The following is a 22,659-nucleotide window of genomic DNA, read 5'->3' on the forward strand; positions in this document are numbered from 1 at the left end:
TCACAATTCATCAGCAAATGCAGGTGACAAGTGCCAACAACAGACACAAAACAGATTTCATATCTCCACAGAAAGACGAAATCATATGGCTGTCCCACAGGAAAACTTACTGAGTCGCAAACAGTGACTGATGCACAAAGGGGATCACATGCAAGTGAGATGCATGGATCCTCCTTTGTGCACTGGTCGCTGTTTGTGGCTTGGAGCTATCAAATGCTCTGAGCGCCTACCACGGGGAGCAGTTTGCTTGCACTATACAGTGCAAGTAGGCTGTTCCCCATAATGACAGGTCCAGACCTGATGTAACATTTTGCACGGTAAAGGTAAGTGCTCAGGTCTATGCATTGCTCGGAATGCTCGTTTTAATACTAATGAGCTCCTTGCAGTGCTAATGGCACGTTTTAGAGCCACGGAACACCCCTTTGTGAATTACTCGCTAAATAACATTTGCTTTAGACTTACAACAACTAGTCTAACGCAAAGGCTGCCAACATGGTAAGCTTTGTGCATCAGGCCCTTAACAGTGAGGCACTGCAGTTGCTGTTAGTCTACTACTTGAAAAAGGATCAACAAATAAGTTGGTCTGTGTCTGATAGTGGGTGAAAAGTGCCATTATCAGTGCTCTTCAAAACAAAGCAGCCTGGTGAAATGAAGGTGTCCAATAATCTTGGCAGCATAAATTAGAGCAGTAGTTGAGTGACACACCTTGCTCTCTAAACACTAGGAGGGTATACAGTAAAAAAATGCTGGATAAAATGCCAATTTGCAACTTTAACGCTGGAGAGCATACAAGTGGTGCCTATTACTCCCACTATGTCTGTTCAGTACAACAGGGAATTCCTGCTGGGCACATTTTTAAGAAAAGGGCCTCAAACAACCTCTACTGCAATATGGCTGGCTTTGAAACCTTCTAGGAAAGGCATCAACTATTAGATAGTGACTACTTTTGTTATCTGGAATTCAACGGCTTTGTGCACGGCAGAAAAGTTAAGAAAATTCTTCTTAAGGAATGGATCCATTTTAAAACTTAAATATGAGAGCTCCAACTCAAAAAGCACTGACTGCTAAGCTGTAGACAAGGCCAAACATATACTCAGTTAGTAGAAAGACCTGGATGGACGCCTAGATGATGAACTGTGGTAATGTGCTAATGAGATCTCTATCTCAGCTAACCTAATAAGAATTTGGTGCAATAGCTTGTACAGATGGTACCTTATGCCAACCACAATATCCACCAGATAATAGCAGCTGTTTGCAGAAATATGTGCAGAAAGGGCCATTCTTCCACGTCTGGTAGGATTGTGTGGTAGTTCAAGTTTACAGGAAATAGGTTAATGACTATTAGGCACTTGGTGAACATAACCCTTCCCTATGACCCCAGAACTATAAATGAACTTGCAGAACTACTGTTAGTAATATGTAATTAATCTTTAAAATCAAGCATGGTACCAGAAGATTGGAAGGTGGCCAATGTAACGCCGATTTTTAAAAGGGGTTCCAGAGGTGATCCCAGAAATTACAGACCAGTGAGCCTGACATCGGTGCCAGGCAAAATGGTAGAGACTACTATAAAAAACAAAATTACAGAGCGGCACCCCGACAAAACAGCCTTGTAACAAAATAGCCCTTGACAAAATGGCCCCTCCCACAAAATAACCCATGATAAAATAGCCCCCTTGAAAAAAATAGCACATCACAAAAAAAATGATAAACTACAAGTGAAATCTTCACTGATAAAGGCTCCTACCAGCATTGAACTGTAAAAAGAATATATAAACAAAATTCTTTAGCTACCAACTGGTATTCATGATCTGTTCTGCTGTTTAAGGAAACTATTCTTCCATCAAGATGCTAATTAAAAAAAAAACAATATTGGCAAGGTAAGATTGTTAGGAAAAAAATGCAGTGCCATATTCTGGGCAGCCTGATCGGGCCAGTTTGTCAGGGGGCTAATTTGTCAAGGGCTATATTGTGGACAGGCCGTTTTGACAGTGGCTGTTAAGTCAGGGGAAATTATGTCAGGAGCTTTTTTGTCGGGGCTATTTTGACTGGGTCCATGGTAGAGGTATATAAAATAATGAGTGGAATGGGTAGACCAGTGGCGTAGGAAGGGGGGGGGGGGCGGTCCGCCCCGGGTGCACGCCGCTGGGGGGTGTCGGCGCCTCGCTGGTTCCAGCAGAGAGAGCAGGGAACAAGCGAGGCGCTGACACCCCCCAGCGGCGTGCACTCGGCGGATTGGCTCTCCCGCCCGCCCCTCACCGCCTTCCAGGTATGTTCTTCTCGGGGGGGGGGGGGGGGGGGGGTTGCGCTCCGGAGGGGGGAGGGTGCGCCGTGTTGCACCCGGGGGGGGGAGGGGCGCAGCGGCGACCCACCCTGGGGTAGACATAAATAGCTTGTTTACTCTTTCCAAAAATACTAAGACTAGGGGGGCACACAATGAAGGTACATAGTAAATTTAAAACGAATTGGAGAAAATATTTCTTCACTCAACGTGTAATTAAACTCTGGATTTGCTGCCAGAGAATATGGTAAAAGCAGTTAGCTTAATGGGGTTTAAAACAGGTTTGGATAGCTTCCTAAAAGAAAAGTCCGTAAGTCATTATTAAAATGGACTTTGGAAAATCCACTGTTATATCTAGGATAAGCAGCATAAAATATATTGTACCGTTTTGGGATCTTGCCAGGTACCTGTGACCTGGATTGGCCACTGTTGGAAACAGGATGCTGGGCTTGATGGACCTTCGGTTTGTCCCAGTATGGCAACACATACTTTTCTGTTGCTCCACACTTCCTTCAGGGCAGTCACCAGTGCATGAAAACTAATTGCTTATTGTGTAATATCTGCCCATACTGAAATTGCATATGCCTGAAACTAGATTTTATTCTCTGTACCAGACCCTGGGAGACATCTACTTCCTTTCTAAGGTAACTGCTTTAATACTGATGTGATGAGTTAAGTAGCCATGAAGCCATTTGGAAACAGTATGTGGAATGGACTGGCACAGTCATAGGGATTTGTTTCATTGTTCTCTTCTGTCTAATTCTACAGCCCTCAGCATTGGTTTTCTAGCTATGGGCCTGAGTTGCTACACAGTTAAATGCCCAGAGCTCGTAAGGTACTACTAGGAGTGTAGGTTGGGTGTGTGTTTGGGGGGGGGGGGGGTTGAGAGGATTGCTCTCTGTGTAGTGTTGCCTTTCTTCTCTCTCCTTTCATTTGTTTTTTTTTTTTCTCTTTCTTAAAGACAAAAAAAATCTGGATATGTTGCCTATGTAACATGTATTAAAGATGTATACTGACCCAATAAAATGTAACTGAAAGAAAGCACCAACATCTTTATTAAATTCTTTTGTATTTGTTACAAAGTATTTAATCAGCTTAATTTCAAACACTATCTGTTTTACTGCAATTCCCTTTAAGTACTCCTAAGGGAGTGAGAAATGTATGCCTGGTGTCACTTAGTTCTTCTCTGCAACGAGCTATTTTATGTTTGTGAAAGTTGAGTCTCAATTTTTGAATCATTTCCCTGATAAAGAACCAACCCTTCTTCACATGTTTGCACTGGGCCTTATCTACATTTCACATTCATTTCAAATGAAGATGACCCAAATGCTGGGGGGGGGGGGCAGGGACCAAAGGACTTAGAAAAACAACACTGGCTTAATCACCCATTATCAGACATGCCTGAGAAAGGATGGATAGCTCTTGAAACCTAATCACACATATACTCTGAGTTTGTCCAATTAAAAGGTATCTTCTACAACTTGTCTACGGATTCTTATTTCTATGTTTAAAAAAATTTGAAACCTGGAAGGTACAAAATGAACTTATTATGTGTTCTATTTTATAGATTATTTAACTTGTACGTGCTCTACTGTACCTTTCCTTGTCTTCCCTGTGTTTGTTATTAGTAAACCCTTAGTATATTAGTTTACCTGCATTGCAAACCGCTTTGACATTTTTATGAAAAACAGACTATCAAAGAAGTGAACCTTAAATTTTATTACACGACTACTCTCCCCTCCCCCTTACAATATGAGAAACACCTGATTCAACTGGCACTATTGGCTCAGGCAAAAAAAAAAAAAAAGGTTTGCCATTTTTCAGTTGACGTAATAGATGGAGTTCATCCAATGAGGTTATGTGCTTAGGCACAGAGAAGCCTCTGATTTTTGTACTGCATACTGGGATAACTAGAAGCAGCATTCCTCCCTCGTGGAAAACACTTATAGAGCGTTTTGTGGTTTCCACACACACATCCCATGCTAAACCAAAATACCAGTGATGTTAACCTATATAGCACAGTTTGAATTGCTTTATCTTTCTGAAAGATTAGAGGTGGTAATCAAGCTTTGGTTGGCATATATGCAGAGGCTGAAGGATTTATTTTAAAACTTAGTTCAAAGTAAACAAATAAATTCTAATTTACTACTACTATTAATCATTTCTATAGATCTACTAGACATTGCGCTGTATACATTATATGCAAGTACTTTTTCTGTCCCTAGAAGGCTCACAATCTTAAGTATTTGTACCTGGGGCAGTGGAGGGTTAAGTGACCACTCTGTTGGCCTTAATTTTAAATCCAGTTATGAAGGCATAATAAAAACTGCACAGATTTGTACAAATTCCATAGGCACTTTTTCAAAGCAATTTTGTTTTGATTATTGCCTTGGGAAGAACTGCCCACAAAGATTTGCACTTACTTTCACTCTAGATATATACATATTTTTTATTGCTCTATCCCCCCCCCCTATCCCAGGGATCACCTCTGCAGTATGCAGCTAAAGTAGACTGTGTTGAGAAACTCACATATTCTTACCTGCCCGCAAACAGGTTAGGTGATAATTAAAGAGAGCTCACTTCTGTGAGCAAAAAAAAAAACATCATTTTTTCCTCATGGAAATGACTTTGGTTTTTTTTTTTTTATAATCACAAAAGTAACACTATTTCTAAATCATAAGGAAGAGCACAAAGTTCATATAAAATAAGGATTCAAAATGAAAGTTTTCAAAAATCAGCTTAAAACAACACTTCAAGGTCCAAATAGAGAACTGTCTCACTGCGAAATTCAGTTAAGAAAATATGCCTCAAGTCAAATCTTACTGGAAAGACAAATGCTGTAGAAGTACAATTTTCGTGGGGGATAATTTTATAACAGGTGCCTATATAAGACTTAAAACACAAGGCGATGTGTATGTGTGTGTCTATATATCTATAGCTGCCTTCATAAAATAAGCTTCAAGAATAGACTCCAGTAGTATGCACATGTCCACACACAATGATACACAGCTGCAATTTTTTGTGTTTACTCTGTGCAGTCGTGCATGTACTTTGCAATTCCATCTCTACTGTGCCAAAATTATGCCTCTGGCGTACTTACCCATGGTCTGCTTAAAACTGTGTGCGCTCTTGTCCACACATGTCCTTGTACATGTGTACACACCGATAATTTTAAACGTGCTTTACATTAAGGAAACGCTGTATAAAATTACCCCCATACTTCCCGGCCACCACCACAGTGAAGTGGATGAGGGGACTTACTTTTGCCAATTTCTCTGGGATAAGCTCTTCTTTCGGTCCACCAATTTCTTCATCATCATCTTCCTTTTTCTTCTTCTGATTTCTCTGCTGCTTCTCTTTCTCTGCATTCTTCTTCTCTTCTTCCAGCTGGGCTTTCTTCTGTGCTCGCCTCTGTTTATTACGAAGTTTCTTCAGCTCCTTGTCAGACATGTTTGCTACAAACACCAAGTAGTGCAACAAGTGAGACTGAATGAGCCAAAAATGAATGTCTGCAAGAATCCTTTGATTTTTTTTTTGTTTGTTTACCTCCACTTACTAATTTTGCAGCAGTTTGGATTATTTCCTGAATGTAAATGATCATTATTCTTGGACAGTGACTAAAGTAAATATAAAATGAAATGCTCTTGACAATAGCAGCATATTTCTGCACACTACCAATATTTCCCATTTTCAAGCCTGTATGCTACAGTTTTAACATACTACTATGGAAAATGTTAGATCTGTTATCAGGGTTGGAAAATAGAACAATCAAGCCCTGATAGCAAAAAGGAACCAAAATGCAACTGTCAATACGTACAGTCACCATTATATATAAAAACGTATGAGCTTGACTTTTGTGCTTACAAATATTCTGTATGTATTAATGATCAAACTTTAAATGCTAAAGTCTACCTGTGAACAAATATCATGCTTATTGTACCCATGATACTAAGACTAAAATAGCCAAAATGAAAGGACAAAAACAGTGTACTTAGGAAGCATGTGAAGGAGCGCGCAAAGCAGCGCATCCTGCTCCTCAGGCGCACATCAAATATCCAGCACTTTAATGACCCATGCGTACATCGCTTTAGTGTCAGGCCTATAAGTGGCACAAATCAAGAGCACATACAAATCAGGCATGAAAACTTGGCAGAGGATCAATAGGTGGGACAAACCAGGAACACAAAGAAATCAAATCAGACACAGACCCTTGGTGTTGGGTCATGACGACATTGAACGGATGGAAACCCTTTAGAGAAGGGATACAAAAATTGTACAAGGCTCGGAGGCAAAAACCAACACAGACAGTTGGAGCAATCAAAATGTGCTCTAAGGAGAGAAAATGCGAGATATGACATTCAAATATTTAGCAGGTTACAGTGGTGTGTAGGAAGGTACAATTTTCTATACAAAAAGAAATTCAAGGACAAAAGTTTGAAATACATAATCAGAAGGCAGCTTACAAGAAATAGGAGGATGCATTTATTGATAAGGTGGTGGATGCCTGGAAGAGCTTAGTAGCAAAGGTTATAGAGATCAATACCGACACAGAACTGAAGCATAAGTTTGATATACAGGACAGTGTTAAGAGTAGGGCTGACACCATGGAAGAGTGTAAAGTCCCACATGCCAGTTTATGTTGCAAACATTTTTATTGCTTTGAAATAACCAAACATTACAGAGAACTGTAAATCAAATGACATACAATACCTCGTCACTCCCCTTCCCACAAACCAATCCCCCACCCAAACCAATTCCTACGAGAACCGTTGCAATTAAAAAAATTAGAGTGTATCACGAAAAAGTAGAGAGATTTAAAGAAATGTTACAACAACCACTTAAAAATTCAACAGTCTGCTACAAGCTCGATGGGACAGAGTAAGCCAAAACGGTTCCAGGTCTCTTAAAAAAAAAAAAAAAAAAAAAAAAGGCTGACCTGTAATTATTCTGTGTAATAATTGTCATGCTTTAGTTCCAAGGCACACCATCTGGAGGCTTAAAGCTTGTCCTATGTTTTCAGTTTGCTAGTATAAAACAGGAATATTGCTACTATTTGGGTTTCTGCTAGGAGCTTGTGACCTGGATTGGTCACTACTGGGAAACAGGATACTGGGCTAGATGGACCAATGACACTTGGGTGACGGCATTCAAGTTCAAACTGGACAAAGAAAAACCCCAATGTCTAGTACTACTACTACTAAACATTTCTAGAGCGCTACTAGGGTTACGCAGCGCTGTACAATTTAACAAAGAGAGACAGTCCCTGCTCAAAGAGCTTACTACTACTACTACTACTATAAATCACTTACAATCTAATAGACAAGTGAACGGTCTTCCATGGATCTAGATGAAACAATGCAACCAATAGCAGACCACTTGAAAATTCTAGTTATCCTAGACCATGAACTGAGTCTTGAAAAACAAATTGCAAAAGTCATAAAAGCATGTTCCACATCAGTGGAAGCTGAAACGTATATGAAAATGCTTCCCCACAACTACCTTCTGTATGTTAGTTCAAACAATGGTGCTGCCATGGGGCATTACTGCAATGCAGTATACGCAGGCTGTGAAAACTCATGGCTCAAAAAATTACAAACAGCTCAGAACACTGCCACAAGAGCCATATACTGCAAATCTAAATCTGACAGAGTGTACCCATTGTTGAAATATCTTCATTGGCTCCCAATCAAAGCGCGGATATCCTTCAAATTATGCTCTCTTGTCTATAAAATAATCTATGGCTTAGCACCAGATTACATGATAACCTCAATCGAACTCCCAATACGAAATTCCATTAATGGCACCTGTAATTTTCCAAGTCTTCACTTCCACATTGTCAAGGCATAAAACACAAAAGTACACATGCGGCAAGCTTTAACCATTTAGGTACCCAAATCTGGAACTCACTACCAAAAGATACAAGGTGCATAAACAACTATTTAAAATTCCGGAAACATCTAAAAGCCGCCTTCTTGAAAAAATACTTCTACGAAGAAACCACCTAAATTAACTCAGCACACCTAAAAACTCCTCTTCTAAACCAAAGTACCACAATACCGCGCCCAAATATAAAATTATCCACTGCCCTTTAATCCTTAACCGACTGCTAATAACATACGTTAATAAATGTGAAATTGTCCACTGATCTTGAACTCATATCGCTATCTAACAATAAAGTTTAATCACTCTGTAGTCATACATTGTGACAAACTGTCTGCTCTTCGACCGTCTCCTTACACCTGTATTGTAAGCCACACAAACAACTGACTATTGTATAATGTGGGGGTATAAATGACAAAATAAATAAATCAATAGCAGGCAACAGCAAGTGGCCAAAACTGCCAAAGCTACATTTTATGTAGATGATAGAATTGTGGCCAAAAGAGCATATGACCTTTTAAGACAACACCGCTTTCTACATGCAGACCCCAAAAGGTCTTAATAAAATTTAAGGGAGCAAGGACTGGTCCTGCTGGACTATTTGGCACTAGGTATTAACACTGCACTCTAACTGAAAAATGAAAAGTATCCTCCCTACCCCCTCAAAAAAAAAAAAAAATACAACTAGCACAATGTTGCCCAACTTTAGGAACAGAACCTTCTTGTACTGGAATATCTAAACCTTAGGGGTAAGTACATGTCAAACCTTGTACTTTAACATCTACCTCTGGAGAGTCACATCCAGTCACAAATATGGTCTAAGCAGCTTAATGAAAAGAAAAGCTCTTGTAAGTCCTTCAATGCACCTCAAGATGGGAACTTCAATAACTTGGATATAGCCTCCTCTAGCAAGGAGATGCATACTTGCAAGAACATCACTCATATTCAGTGAAACATCTCCATTCTATGTATCCAACTGACACTTAGTGACTAGTCAAAGACGCAGCTGAAAGTTAACAGGAAAAATGATCCTTCTGACAGCACTGTTCCTTCAGGAAGGGAGTGAGAACAAGCATCCTTGCATTCAGCAAATCTCAAGGCAAAACCACAGCAGGGCCCACATTCAATTATGGGCTCACCGCTGGGGAGGCATAAAGAGCTGCCATTCCCAAGTTTTCTGAAAGAGGAACATGGGATTCTAAGGCCCCAAAGATGAAAGCCAGCGAAAAACTAAGGCTGCCAAGAAGGAGATGTTAGTCACCAAGAAACAGCACATTTAAAATAAACAGTGGAATAAGAAATTTCATCGATGGCTCACCAGGTCAAAGAACCACAAGCAGCAAAAAACAGTAACATCAGCTGCCAAATCTCCACTGCAAAAAGATCAGCTAGCCTTATCTCAGAAACTTAAGAAGGGAGTTCAGTGTAAGTCACTTTTGAGACTCGGCTTCTGATCCATGCAGTGCCACCAATTCCAGAGTCTGACTAGGCATCTCTATGTTCAAGCTTATGAAAACTGCAGTAGTGCAACACTCAGAGGCCAACATGGCACTCTCTTGCCTTGTTAAAAGTGTGCCTCAGCTCCAGATCAAGCAATGCTGAAATTCAATGCCCAAGACAATAACTCTCTGGCGCTTATCTCTGTGCCTCAGCTCCTGCTGTAAAAGCCAGTGTCTGAGTTGCCACTTCTGTGCCTTAGCTGCTGTTCAGAGCAATGTTATATAAGTAGCATCTTGAGTCAGCACCTTTGTCCTTGACAGTTCTGTGTCTCAGCTTGTATGCTGAGACAAACTCAAGACAAATTATTTTCCATTCTTTAAAGGCACCTCAACCCCAAAAGAACTCCACAAAAGCAAAAAGGAGGAGTAAGAGGAAAGGGACTTGGACTCCTCCAAATATTCCCTAACACTTTCCTCTTTCTTGCAGCCTATTTCTTTTTGTGCTGAGAGGAAGCTTAGCTTTAACTAGCTCCCACTAGTTCAGGGATTCATCTGGCCTGATCAGCCCAGGACCTGACCGGTGTACTGCCACCATCCACAGGAGATAGGAAAATACTCAATATGAGTCTGCACAACGCCCTTGAGGGGTGAAACATACAGAACTATTTTATTTCTCTGTCTCCATCTGCTGGTCAATGGGCACAACACACAGGTTCTAACTGGTCTGGTGAGGACACTAATAAGACTTTTTTGTGAAAAATTAAACAAATTTACAAATCCATTCAACAGTGTTTACATGTAAAGAAAAAATATGATGGCAGGTAAAGGCCATAAAGCTCATCTAGACTGCCCAGTGCTATCAGCTGCTCCAGATTCTATATCAAAAAGTTGCCGAGACAACTGGACAAGTTGTAGACATCTTTCTGCCACCACTGCTCTTTTCCACTACTTTCCTTTTTATTTATTTTTTTACTTGATGTGAAATGTCTTACCTTACCCAAAATAAAACTAAAATACCTGTGTCAGCTTCATGCTCTTTATTCTCATCCGTCAATGGACTATCATGAAGCTTCAGATAGATTTCTATGGCAATTCGGGCTGCCTTGAAGTAAAATGGATGTTGTCGAAGTACATCTTCTAATTTGAGTAGGTCCACATAGGATCTTAGTGTAATCTTCCTCATACAGTATGTGTGAAAGTCAAACTGGTCGTCTGTGATTTCTACAAAATGCTAGCACAAACATAGTGTTCTTTAGCAGTAGTTACATGCATGAAAAAATTAAACAAAATCTGAATAAAGATCTTGGTCATATTCAGCCTTCTTCTAAGCATCCTATATTCACCACCACAATATTTAAAATGGGCTAAACCTGACAGATTATGAGATACCAATTCTGAGCAGACTATTGTCAGACTCTTATGCTTAGTTATAAAATTACTATTACCATAAACTTGAGCAATTAGTTTTAATATATAAAAATTTATAAACTGCTAGGAGAAAGAAGTCCATACTCCCTACCTACAGGGAAGGCAGACACTACTTGACCTTTGGTCAAACATTATTTGTGCTCGCCCCAGTCTTTTTACATTTCTTAAACCACTTTGCTCTCATCATTCTTGTTGGGAACCGTTTCATGCATCTACCACCCCTTCTGGGAGCAAGATCTTTTCCTAAGCTATTCCCGAGTACACTCCATTGTCCCATGTCATGACCTGGAACTTGTTTTTCATGGAAAAATGCCTGCCTCTTTTGGATTGTTCACACCTCTGACATGTTTGTCTTTATATTCCTCAGCTCCTCCATTCTTAAAGCTTACGGCATACACCGTATATAATTTTAGTCCTCTTCTTGATAACCTATACTCCTAATATCCTTGTGGAGATGTGGCCTACAGAGCTGGATACAATACTTCAAATGAGGTCTCACCAATGATTTGCAAGAGAATTTTTATGCTGGTTAAATCTCTGCTTAGTCACCACATCCAAATGATTCTTCCTTTTGCCTTGCTGCACTGTTTGGCCATCAGATATAAATCAGTGCCGCCTATCATATGGTGGTGACCTCCACTTCCACTTATGTATTGTTTTCCCTTTCTCTCTACTCCTAAAATGGATGACGCTGCAATTTTAAATAGCTTGCCTATTGCATTTCTGACCACTCAAGATTTCTCATATTCCTCATTTTTCTCGCTGCAGCTGGAACTTCAACTGTGTTATAGGTATTTGTAATCTATAAAAAAAAAGTATCCTTTTTTTTCTTATATGCGGGCGTGGGGAAAAGATTTGGGGTATGAATTGAGTGAGACTGAATAGAAGGCAGTATGCTTGGAGGTGAAAAAGCTTCTATTTGTGTCTTGATTAAAGAAAATGCATTTAAAGTATTGAGTAGATGGTATTATACACAAGATAGGTAAAAGCTATGTTTCCTGGGTCCTCAGATCTATGTTGGAGGTGTGGCGCAGACACAGGTACCTTTTCCATATCTGGACCTTTTGTCTATCTGGAGTGGACCACTACAATGTCAACCAAAATGACACTGAATGAACTGGCCCTAGGGTGGGCCCCCAATCAACTTGTCACTTTATTTTGCTCTTTGACTATCACTGAACTAGTTTCTTTAGGGCTAAACCTAAAGGCTACCCAACCTGTTTATGAGCATCCCATACAGAAGAACTATTAGAAATCAAAGTAGACCAAATCCTCGATCTCCTCTCATTCCTTTGGTCGTTCATTTAAAAAAATATATATATCAGATTTGAATACCATCTCATCCTAGTACATCCATGTCGCCTCTGACCCCATAATTGCTAGAATCAAGATGCTGCATAATCCTCTCCCCATGGAAGGTACATACTCTCTCAATTTCATGGCATTTCTTAAGTGCTTCTCCATATTTATTCATGGACTTATAAGCTTGTGCACATTCTGTCTGGAACCACATACACTGCATTTCATTCAAATTCTCAACGGCGGAGGTTCCTTCCTGTGAAAAAAGATGTCAGAGCTAATATTAAGAAAATATTTAGCTGAAATATTTAAAATAAAATACGTAGGTTATGTATATAAAGTTCTTAAATTCTGAAGTAGGCTGAAGAACGAGAGGCAAGTTTATATAATTGTTCATATATTTGCATATCAATATAAAAAAATAGCATTTTACACAATAAAAATAGCTATTTGCTATCTTTTTTTTGTGTACCATTAATTAGGTCATAATTTGAGGGGGAGGAATCTTAGTGATTGATATTGGGAATGGAGGAGGAGGGACAGAGAATGGGGAAAAAGGAAGGCACCTAGGGAATGGAAGAAAATAAATCTCATGAGGAGAGAAATGAAAGATTCTCAGGTGGTGGGGGTGTAAGGTTAAGCAGTGAATTAGGGATGGAGGAACAGAGGGAGGAGAGGGGATCCTGGACTGGGGAAGGGGATCAGTATCAAGAAGGACAATCCACTCACATCCTACAGCATTTCCAATCCCCTGTCACTCCCCCGCCCCACCCTTATGTACCCTTTCTGACCCTGTCAGTCTGCCAGTATCTCCCCTCTATTTTCCTCACACTTACCCTTCAGCATCTCAGTACCCTCACTTACTCTATCTCTCCTCCAACACTCTCCATCTCTTTTGATCATCCACGGGTAGCAGAAATCTTTTTTTGGCTGGAAGGGCCAAACAAACCAATTGCAGGTACCAATCCCACAATCTTCAGCTGCTGATGCTATATTGAGCAAACCATTGGTAAGGCCCCCAGTGGCCCACCCCATTCTGCTACATATAGATTGACTCACTCTTACTTTTTAGCACCTCAGATTGTTACACACACTCTACCCTCTCACATTCCCCACATTCACTCCCATGCTCCCCTCAAAACACTTCTCTTAGTCTCTTGAATATTTCATACCCCCTTACTCACTCTCCCTCAGTTTCACTCATTGTTGCCCTAGCTCCCCTCCCCCATTTCACATCATTCATGCTCCCATCTGTTACGAAAATGACATTGACAATGCAACACCTAGAGCTCCACCCTCCTCTTCCTATGCTTCCTGGGACTGGTGACATGTTTTGAACACACTGCACTGTAACACTGGGTGGTTCAAAAAGCCGGACAACAAAAAAAAGATATGTCATTTTCACCGTCATATCCGTCTCCTCCTCCTGCCAAGCCAGGATGGGTGCTGCACAGGATGAGGAACAAGAGGACAGCCATTGCTTCTGCTACTGTCAATGTTCTGCCCACAGTCTCCACAGCACCACTTCAATCCTGCTTCCTCTGGTTGCCCCTTTCCAAGCTGCCCCTGAAGCAACTCCTGACGAGTACATGGAGCTGCTGCAGACAGCAGCCCTACATGCTGCCTCACATCTGCCGCACTGTAACAGGGTCTTCAGCCGGCACTGACCAGCAATGAAAGAAGGAGGGGGAATAAAAGACAAATGCAAACTACTGCTGCAGGTTGGTTGAAGGAGCCAGTGGCCTGTGGGCCATGTTTTGCTTCTATGACATATCTACATAATTGGTGGAAAAGCATCCATGCTTGAGGACAAAACAGAACAGCTTATTTAAAAAAAATCCCAGTGCTTAGATAGATATATAGAGAGAGAGAAAGAAAGAAAAGGGGGCAAGACTGTCACAAAGGGTAGGCAAATCAGTAGTATCACCCTGTAAACCCAAGTTGCCCTTTAGAGTTAGTCTGTGAGCATATTAGCTCGGGGGGGGGGGGGGGGGCACCAATGGAAAACCTGCCCCAACTGCTGTTTTTAAACCCAGCAACTGCCCTGCATAAAGGCATACATATATAAACACACCACCATATATCGGTCTTAAAAATTATGAGAAGTTATATTTGACTTAGAGAAAGTTTAATATACTGAACAAACCCTTGTAAACTTTGAACACATTTCTTCTGCCTCTTTAATCATGTTGGCTTTTAACATATATTTTGCACATTTGGAGTTGATAAACCTGTCTGCTGTATCCAAGGCTTGGGCTTCATCCATCCACCTGGCAGCTTCTTTGATGTTTCCAGCATGCTTTAATAGCAAAACAAAAATAGATTAGGAAACCATAAGCAAAGGCATTTTTCACTAGACTTGATTTATTGATTGACATAATTATAAAGTACAAGTGCCTCAAATGGAAGTAAAAACCAGCGTAGTCTCTTCCCTAAGCTTCTAAGTTGCCCAGTTCCAGGAAATAAATTTTAGGCTAGTCTGATTTCTGTTTACTCTATCCTGAGGCATTATTAGACAATCAGCAGTGATTATAGACAAATCAGCAGTGATTTCAATGGGTAGAATCAGACTACAAAGGCCATACTGTTTTGAAATACAAGTTCAAAACCAAGAATGGACAAAAAAAAAATATTCCGTCTGAATTTGAGTAACTTAGAAGCTTTGCAATAAGTGGTTAGTGCACCAACCTTTCATATTCCCAAAGAAGTGTGTTCATATGTAACCTAATTCCTGAAGAAGTGTGTTCATATCTATTCTAAGAATAAAAGATAAGCTCTCATTACAATCTAGTTCACCGGTGGGAAACTCTTCTATGCACGAACTGCCAAACAGTTTGCTAGACGTCAACTTCAATAAGATCTCGCCTATTTTCAGCTGGGAGTTCTGGGCTGAACTTAAAAGGCACTGGTTTGAAGGTCAGTTGAGGTATTCCTAACCAACTTAGCATTTAACATTTGGTCTAAGCATAACACAATCAAAAATGCTGCACATGTCCACATAAGTACTGTAAAAGTCTTTCTTCAGGTGCAGATCAAGACAAAAACTGGAGAAACACACTAAAGAACCTGTGAACAACAGGAGGGCAAGAGAGTAAGGCATAAATAAAAACACAGGGCCCTATACAATAAAACCTGTAGAATGCAAAATTGCTTAAACGTAACGTGTCCTCTCTAACTTTTGTAAATTAAGTGCTAAAGTGGGAGTCTCAACTATGTAAATGCCCCCTTGCAAATGCCTGCCATGTAAGTTAAGTGGGTATTTGCAGACCAGCACTTAGGCACCCTACTAGCACCTACACTAATATGTGCTTAAGTGCTAGCATTCTAAACATTTATGCATGTAGTGTGTGTGTGTAAGTATTGATCCTACGTTACAGAATTGTCCCTTTAGGCTGGGGAGACTTCAGGTCCAGTGTTCAGAGATGGGCTCCCATCTAGTAAAGCGTGAGCTTCACCAGCAGATAGGGTAAAGCAGAAGTATTATGAGCAGGGTAATAGTAAGGTAAGGTAACTACTGGCATACAAATTAAACAAACAAGTAGCCAAATGCACAGTGGTAGAACTGAGGGGAGCAAGGGTAATGATTATGTAAGTTGTCCAAGAGATGAAAGCAATTTGCTACGTTATGTGGTCCTGTTGTATACTGTAGAGTCTGTCAATTCAGAGTGGATGAGTTTCTGCCGGGAAGGGAAGGGGGGAGGGAGAGGAGGAGCAGCAGCAGGAGGCAATCAGATACTGAAATCATGGCCACTAAAATAATGCGGCCTTAAATGTTCTGCCCACAGGAAAGGAAGGATCCAGAGTTAGATGGGTTCATGTTAGAGTATTTTTAAACCTCTGCCTTGCAACTTGCTCCATAGTTGGTACGGATATGCAATAGTGCTCTGGATGGGGAAGAACTTCCACCATCTATGGTGGAGGCATATCTGTAATACCAAAGTCTGGTAATGATAAAGCAGATTGTTCATCCCTATTGATCTATTTCACTGTTAAATCTGGATGTGAAAATTATGGCAAAATTGTTTGCAACGCAATTAAGTCTGGCCTTGCTGTACTGGTGAATCTGGATTTCGTGGCTGGGAGACAGGTGGATAATATCTGTTGTGTGCTGGAACTGATAGGCCTAGCATGAGCAGAGCGGCAGGAGGCTCTTGTGCTGGCTATGGATGCAGAGAAAGCCTTCAGAGTACACTGGGGCTTCCTGCACTCAGTGCTGGAGAGGGTTAGGTGTGAATCTAATTTCACTTAGCGGGTGAGAAAATTATTCAGTAATCCAAAAGCCTGTGTTCGGATAAACTGGGGTGGTAGGGGGAACTCTTAGTTATTTGTGCCCAACAGAAGTACTAGATAGGGATGCCTGCTTTCTCATTTTTACTCTTTATGATAGAGCTCTTTGTACCTAGGATTAGGTAAAAACTAAAAATCAAGAGGGTACGCACACTAGGGCAGAGGAAGTCTAAAATAGCATTATTCATGGATGACATTGCTCTTGACCCTGACTGCCCCCATTGATATTACTGCCCAATTAAAATGGTGAACATCTTTTAAGGCCTCATTCATATGACTGAAGCCTTAAAAAAAACTTGTCTCAGGATATCTCTAAGCATCTTTGGACACACTTTGCGTTTAAGTGGGCAGCTTGCAGGGTTAGATATTTGGGGTTCTCCTGGATCTTTTTATGTAGCAAATTACCCTGCACTATTTTGGCAGATTAGCTGAGAACTGGATAGTTTCTAACAATCTCGTGATTAGGCAGTATTGTAACACTTAAAACAAATATCCTCCTGAGGGGTTTGCATCTGTTTCAATTTCTCCATGCAGAGATGCCTAAAAATGGGTCAATGAACCTACAAAGAAGGATGAGGGCCTTTTCTGGGGGAATAAGAAGCCATTGATAGCCAGAAAAGTAATATATGCAAGTAAGGAGCAAAGGGTTTGGGGTTCCAAATCTGTAGTGATATAATTAGGAGACTTATTATGAGTACAGTGGTCTGTTACAATTTCTTGTATAGATTTGATTTTTTGATGCTTTTGTTTTTTTTAGTTTTCCTTTATTTGCATGTTTGCCACTGGTACCATGCTCTTCTTAGACTTAGTGCTTTGAGCATGACCAAATTACCAGTGGTACTGTACAGTGTTTACAAAGTTAGCCCCTGATGCAGCCAAGATGCTGAAACACATTGGGCTGAATGAATACTGGTACATGTGAAGAGATTTAACCCTGGCCTGCTTTATTTGCTTTCAATTATTTATATATTGGGAATAAAGATTTGTGCTGCTTTTGTTTTGGATTAGTTATTTTAGTTTTAGTTTACTGATTAGGATTTATTTACCATCTTTTTGAAGAAATTCACCCAAGGCAGTGTACAGCAAGAATAAGTCAAACATAGACACTAGACAATTATGGCAGTAAAAATATTCAGATAATAGTACATAGCATAGTATGCTACTTACAATGCCAACCCAATATACAATAAAACATTTTAATACTGTGCAGGCTACTTTGCCTCTTTGGTTTGGTAGTACAATCCCAGACGAGAGCGGCAGTGGAATGGGCGGGACCTCTTGGTGGGAAGCTCTGGGTGTAAAAAGAGGTTCGGTTGGTCAGTCTAGATTGAAGGGCATTACTTTGGATGCCCAAAAAATACACAGTGCATCAAGGTGGAGCAAATCCATATACAGACTTCAAACCAAGATGTTGGGATTAACACCTTTCAAAATATAGAACAGGAAAAGTTCTCTACGATGACGAATCACAGAAGGCAAAAGTAGAGACTAATAGACGATTCACCACTGGAGACGTGAGTCCAACAGTCTTTATTATATCAGAGATAACGACCCGACACAGGCCGTGTTTCGATGCTAAAAAGCGTCTGCATCAGGAGTCAATAAATACACCAAGTAATGAATGCAAAACGAAGAGTCCTACTTGTATATGTGTTGTCAACTCACTGATCACGTAGCACCATACAGAATATGCTGGATACAAACTATCAGCTCTGAACCCTGTAAAGCGGATATTAGCAGTATACAAGAATTGAATTCATTCTTTTACAAAGGTTTTTCTGTGTGTACAGAAGGAAGAACTCTCCATGAAAGGGAACAGTTTATAAACATATAAGGTGCCAAAAACTATTTCACAGGGGTTAATACTTTGGCATAGGTGGAGGAGCCACTTACTCCAATAGCTAACAATAAGTTGTTCCTTCTGGGTCTAGAAAAGGGCATTTATCAGCAATGGAAACAGAAGGAATTGAGGCAGGTGTCTGATGATGGGAGGGTACATTCTTTTCCTGAACTGCAAGCAGAAAGAATATCAGCTACCAGCTGGTCATAAGTATAGCTATATTTATCTGCAGAGCTGGACAGGGAAACATTTGGTTAAAAACAAAGTCACCAGAGATACAACAAACTGGAGAATCTTTGTGAGGCTAAAGGTGCAATTAAAGGTCTAACAGCCACCCTGTATATAAGAGAAGGGCCTCCTTTGAGGGGATTTCAGAGAACAGTATATGGATAAGTAGTGGAGTCAAAGGGAACATGACATGGGGAGGACAGTACTGCATTATCAGTGCAGAACAATTATAAAGTTCTATATAAGTGGTAGCAGGCTGGAATACTATTATGTGGGAGCGCTGATCACTGTTGGGAGATGTGGTGGGGACAGCACAATGGGAGATATCTGGTTATAGAACTCCTTACATAAAAGTTTAGTGGAAAGCTATAAATTATATGATTTGGCATTTGATTAGGATGGAGATTCCTTGGGATCCAGGGATGTTCCTGTTTAACTGTTTGAACCCAGGTGTTCAAGGACTGCAACAAATTTTAGCTCTGATCAACATTTTGCATCACGTGATATTTATAAACACTAGTTCTTACCTTGTAGATTTTAGCTTTCACAAGGAACAGCTCTATTAACGTCGGTGTGCTATCTATAGCATCATTAATGTATTCCAAAGCTATAGATGGCTGTCCAATCTTGTCATAATGTTGTGCCAAGTAGTACTGGACCCACAGTAAAGTGGTGGGAGGTTCTTCTTTACCATCATCTATCCTCACACAGAAAAAAGAATTTAAGTGGGAAGCAGATAATTTAAGAGCACACAACCCATACACAGTAGTTTTCAAAACACAGTAGTACAGAAAAATCTGTTATTTCACAGAGAAAGAACTAATTACTTCAGACCTAAGTCTGAATGAGATACTATGAAAAGACAAAAAAAAAAAAAGCTTTGGAATCTGAGTATATAAAACAAAGTTGGTTACTGGAAAAGGGTTCTCAGTAGAATGGAGAAAATATCAGTCACACAAATGGGTGACATCTGATGGTGCTGAGAGAAAAGTAGCTCTCTCAGAGCTAAGAGAAAAAGTTTGAGCATGTGTATTTTCTTACACAGTTCACTCCCTCAGAAGCATTTCTGCTAGTCCATAGCTCAAAAATCAACCTTCTGGGAGATGAAAGAGGTCATATGGTTGTTTTATGCTGCTGTCTATGGAGAACCCTGTCATAGGTAAGCAACTTTGCCCTCTCCATTGACAAGTAGGATCAATCAACCTTAAAACTGGGTTATTACTGGCTAAGGGCCGCTTTGGTACGTGTTCACATTTGTTGAATTTAAAAACAAAATCTTCACACCAAATGATTATTAGAGGTGGACCACACTAGGACTGAATGGATTTTAAGCAGCCTGAGATCTCTGTAGAGCTGCATTAACTGATGACATCAAAACAGAAGTATTTCTCAACAGTGATTACCTCCCGCACCATCTGTTCTTGAAGCCTAATCCAGGCAATAATGCAAGGTAAAAATATACAGTGAGGATCACATGGCAGCTTTACAGATATTCTGAATCTTGTCTTAAATGGGCTATAGATAACATCTTGACAATGTGCTTTTACTACAGAATTCAATTTGCTGGTAGCAAAATTTGATGTATTCTACTAAACAGTTGACCTGGTTATTGTAGTTAGAAAAAATTCTAGTTCATGTTATACAGACAGTGAAGTAACATTAGGAAACTCTTTTCATGATCATCGCTATCTTTACACCAAAGAGGACCTTTATCATTTAAGAGCATAAGTCCTTCTTAGTGAAACCAAAACCTGGTGAATCTCAAGAATCAAGATGATAGATGCTATCAAGCCTGATACACTGGAATGGAATCGTTCTCCGTAGTTGTGAGAGATCAATTCTGGAAATATGACCAATCTTATGAGCTTCTGACTAAACAGCTCCAACATGACTGGCAACCAAGTTTGCCTTGGCCAATAAAGAACTATCACAGAGGCACTGTGGTGTTCTCTGAGAGTTAAATGCTGGCTACTAAAGGAACTTAAGATGAACATACATGAAAACAAATTTCCATGGAATGGCCAATGCATTACAGGCTATTTAACTTTTTGTTGGAGTTTTGGAGCAAAAAAACAGGAAGTTTGTTGATGATACTGGACGCAAATAGATCACCATGGACATTTTCCCCACTTTTGAAGAGGTTGGGGAATGAGACACTGTTCTGTAATCATTCATCATTTTGCAATAAATTTGTTTGGCAAGTAATTCTGGTCTCCGGGTATCTAAACTGGATCGGATTAGATTTTGAATTGACTCACACCTTTCTCAGAAGTCTGAGGCAATATTCAGGTACAATAGATAATTTCCTGCTCCCAGAACTTTTACATTCTATGCTTGTAACAGACAATTGACTTGCCCAAGATCACTTAATGGATAATTACCAGTTCTGGAAGATGAAGCAGCAGACACGATGAAAGGTAGATTAAAAACCTTTATTGTAGAAAGCTGGCTAAAACAGAGCCTGACACAGCCGTGTTTCACTCAACAAGGCTGCTTCATGAGCAAAACATATACCTCAGGGTGTAATAATCTTACTTCACCAAAGGTAAAAGCCCTAAGGAGTAGTACTGCCAATGCATCCAGGAAAACCAGACCATTCAGACACAGGAGGACCTCTGCTCATTCATGAATGTCTGTTTTACCTGGGTGCATTGGCAGTACTACACCTTAGGGCTTTTACCTTTGGTGAAATGAGATTATTACACCCTGAGGTACATGTATCACCTCTGAAACGGCCCTGCTGGGCGTCTTTATATCCAGCTTTCATTGTGTCTGCTTCTTCATCTTCCATTCTACTGGGACTAGCGGACCACTTGCCCATCTGCATTTTAGGACCATAATTACCAATTTTAACACAATGAAAACAAACAAACAAAAAAGTTAATATGACCTGCCAAAGTAGGCTGACTAGCTATGCCTCAATTAGTCAGAAACAGCAGTTACAAAGAACTGTTGAAGTTTACAATATAGTTAGAAGAACAAGAAAAATATCTGATAGAATTGTCAGAAAATAAATGAGTGTATGTGTTTCTTGGACAGGGGCAGTAGAGAAGAGGGGAAAGGCAGTTTTATTTATTGTATTTACTAGGATTTACCGTCTTTTTGAAGGAATTCACTCAAGGTAATGTACAGTACGAATATGCACAACAGACAATTACAACAATAAAAATATTAAAACAATACAAAGTATGGCCTAGTATACTACTTACAATGTCAACATAATACAGAACAAAACATTTTAACTGACAGTGTAGGGTATAAACAAAGACGGAACATACAGATAAGTAAGGGAGTAAGAGGAGTTAGAAAATAAGGTGACTAATTTAAAGAAAGTTGCACATGAGGTTAGAAAGATATTTAACATATAGATAGGCAAGAGAGATTTTGAAAGGAGCAACTCCCTAACTGCTGTGATTCATTCTTTCAAACTTTCTATGCTGTAGAAGGCGGAACTGCTTCTCCCATAGAAATGTACTGTGTCATTTTATGAGCCATTTGCAAAACCCATATATCTTTTCACGGGTTTTTCTCCATGCCAAATCTGGTCCCAGTCTTACATAGTAACATAGTAGATGACGGCAGAAAAAGACCTGCACAGTCCATCCAGTCTGCCCAACAAGATAATTCATATGTGCTACTTTTTGTGTATACCCTACTTTGATTTGTACCTGTGCTCTTCAGGGCACAGACCGTATAAGTCTGCCCAGCACTATCCCCGCCTCCCAACCACCAGCCCCGCCTCCCACCACCGGCTCTGGCACAGACCGAATAAGTCTGCCCAGCACTATCCCTGCCTCCCACCACCGGCTCTGGCACAGACCATATAAGTCTGCCCAGCACTATCCCTGCCTCCCACCACTGGCTCTGCCACCCGATCTTGACTAAGCTCCTGAGGATCCATTCCTTCTGCACAGGATTCCTTTATGCTTGTCCCACGCATGTTTGAATTCCGTTACCGTTTTCATTTCTACCACCTC

General features: G+C 40.3%; 1 protein-coding gene across 1 annotated transcript in view; it reads right to left on the minus strand.

Annotated features, from left to right (window-relative positions):
- Nucleotides 1-22,659, minus strand: part of NAA15 (N(alpha)-acetyltransferase 15, NatA auxiliary subunit) — a 227,765-nt gene that overhangs the window by 53,024 nt on the left and 152,082 nt on the right. The window contains exons 11-15 of the mRNA XM_030191710.1: nucleotides 19,210-19,379; nucleotides 14,474-14,626; nucleotides 12,455-12,583; nucleotides 10,618-10,831; nucleotides 5,543-5,736 (exon numbers count right to left, since the gene is read on the minus strand). Of these exons, the coding sequence (XP_030047570.1) occupies nucleotides 5,543-5,736; nucleotides 10,618-10,831; nucleotides 12,455-12,583; nucleotides 14,474-14,626; nucleotides 19,210-19,379 (860 nt within the window). The remainder of the gene's footprint in view (nucleotides 1-5,542; nucleotides 5,737-10,617; nucleotides 10,832-12,454; nucleotides 12,584-14,473; nucleotides 14,627-19,209; nucleotides 19,380-22,659) is intronic.

This window comes from Microcaecilia unicolor, chromosome 2 (assembly GCF_901765095.1).
Source record: "Microcaecilia unicolor chromosome 2, aMicUni1.1, whole genome shotgun sequence".
In the NCBI taxonomy this organism is placed as follows: domain Eukaryota; kingdom Metazoa; phylum Chordata; class Amphibia; order Gymnophiona; family Siphonopidae; genus Microcaecilia; species Microcaecilia unicolor.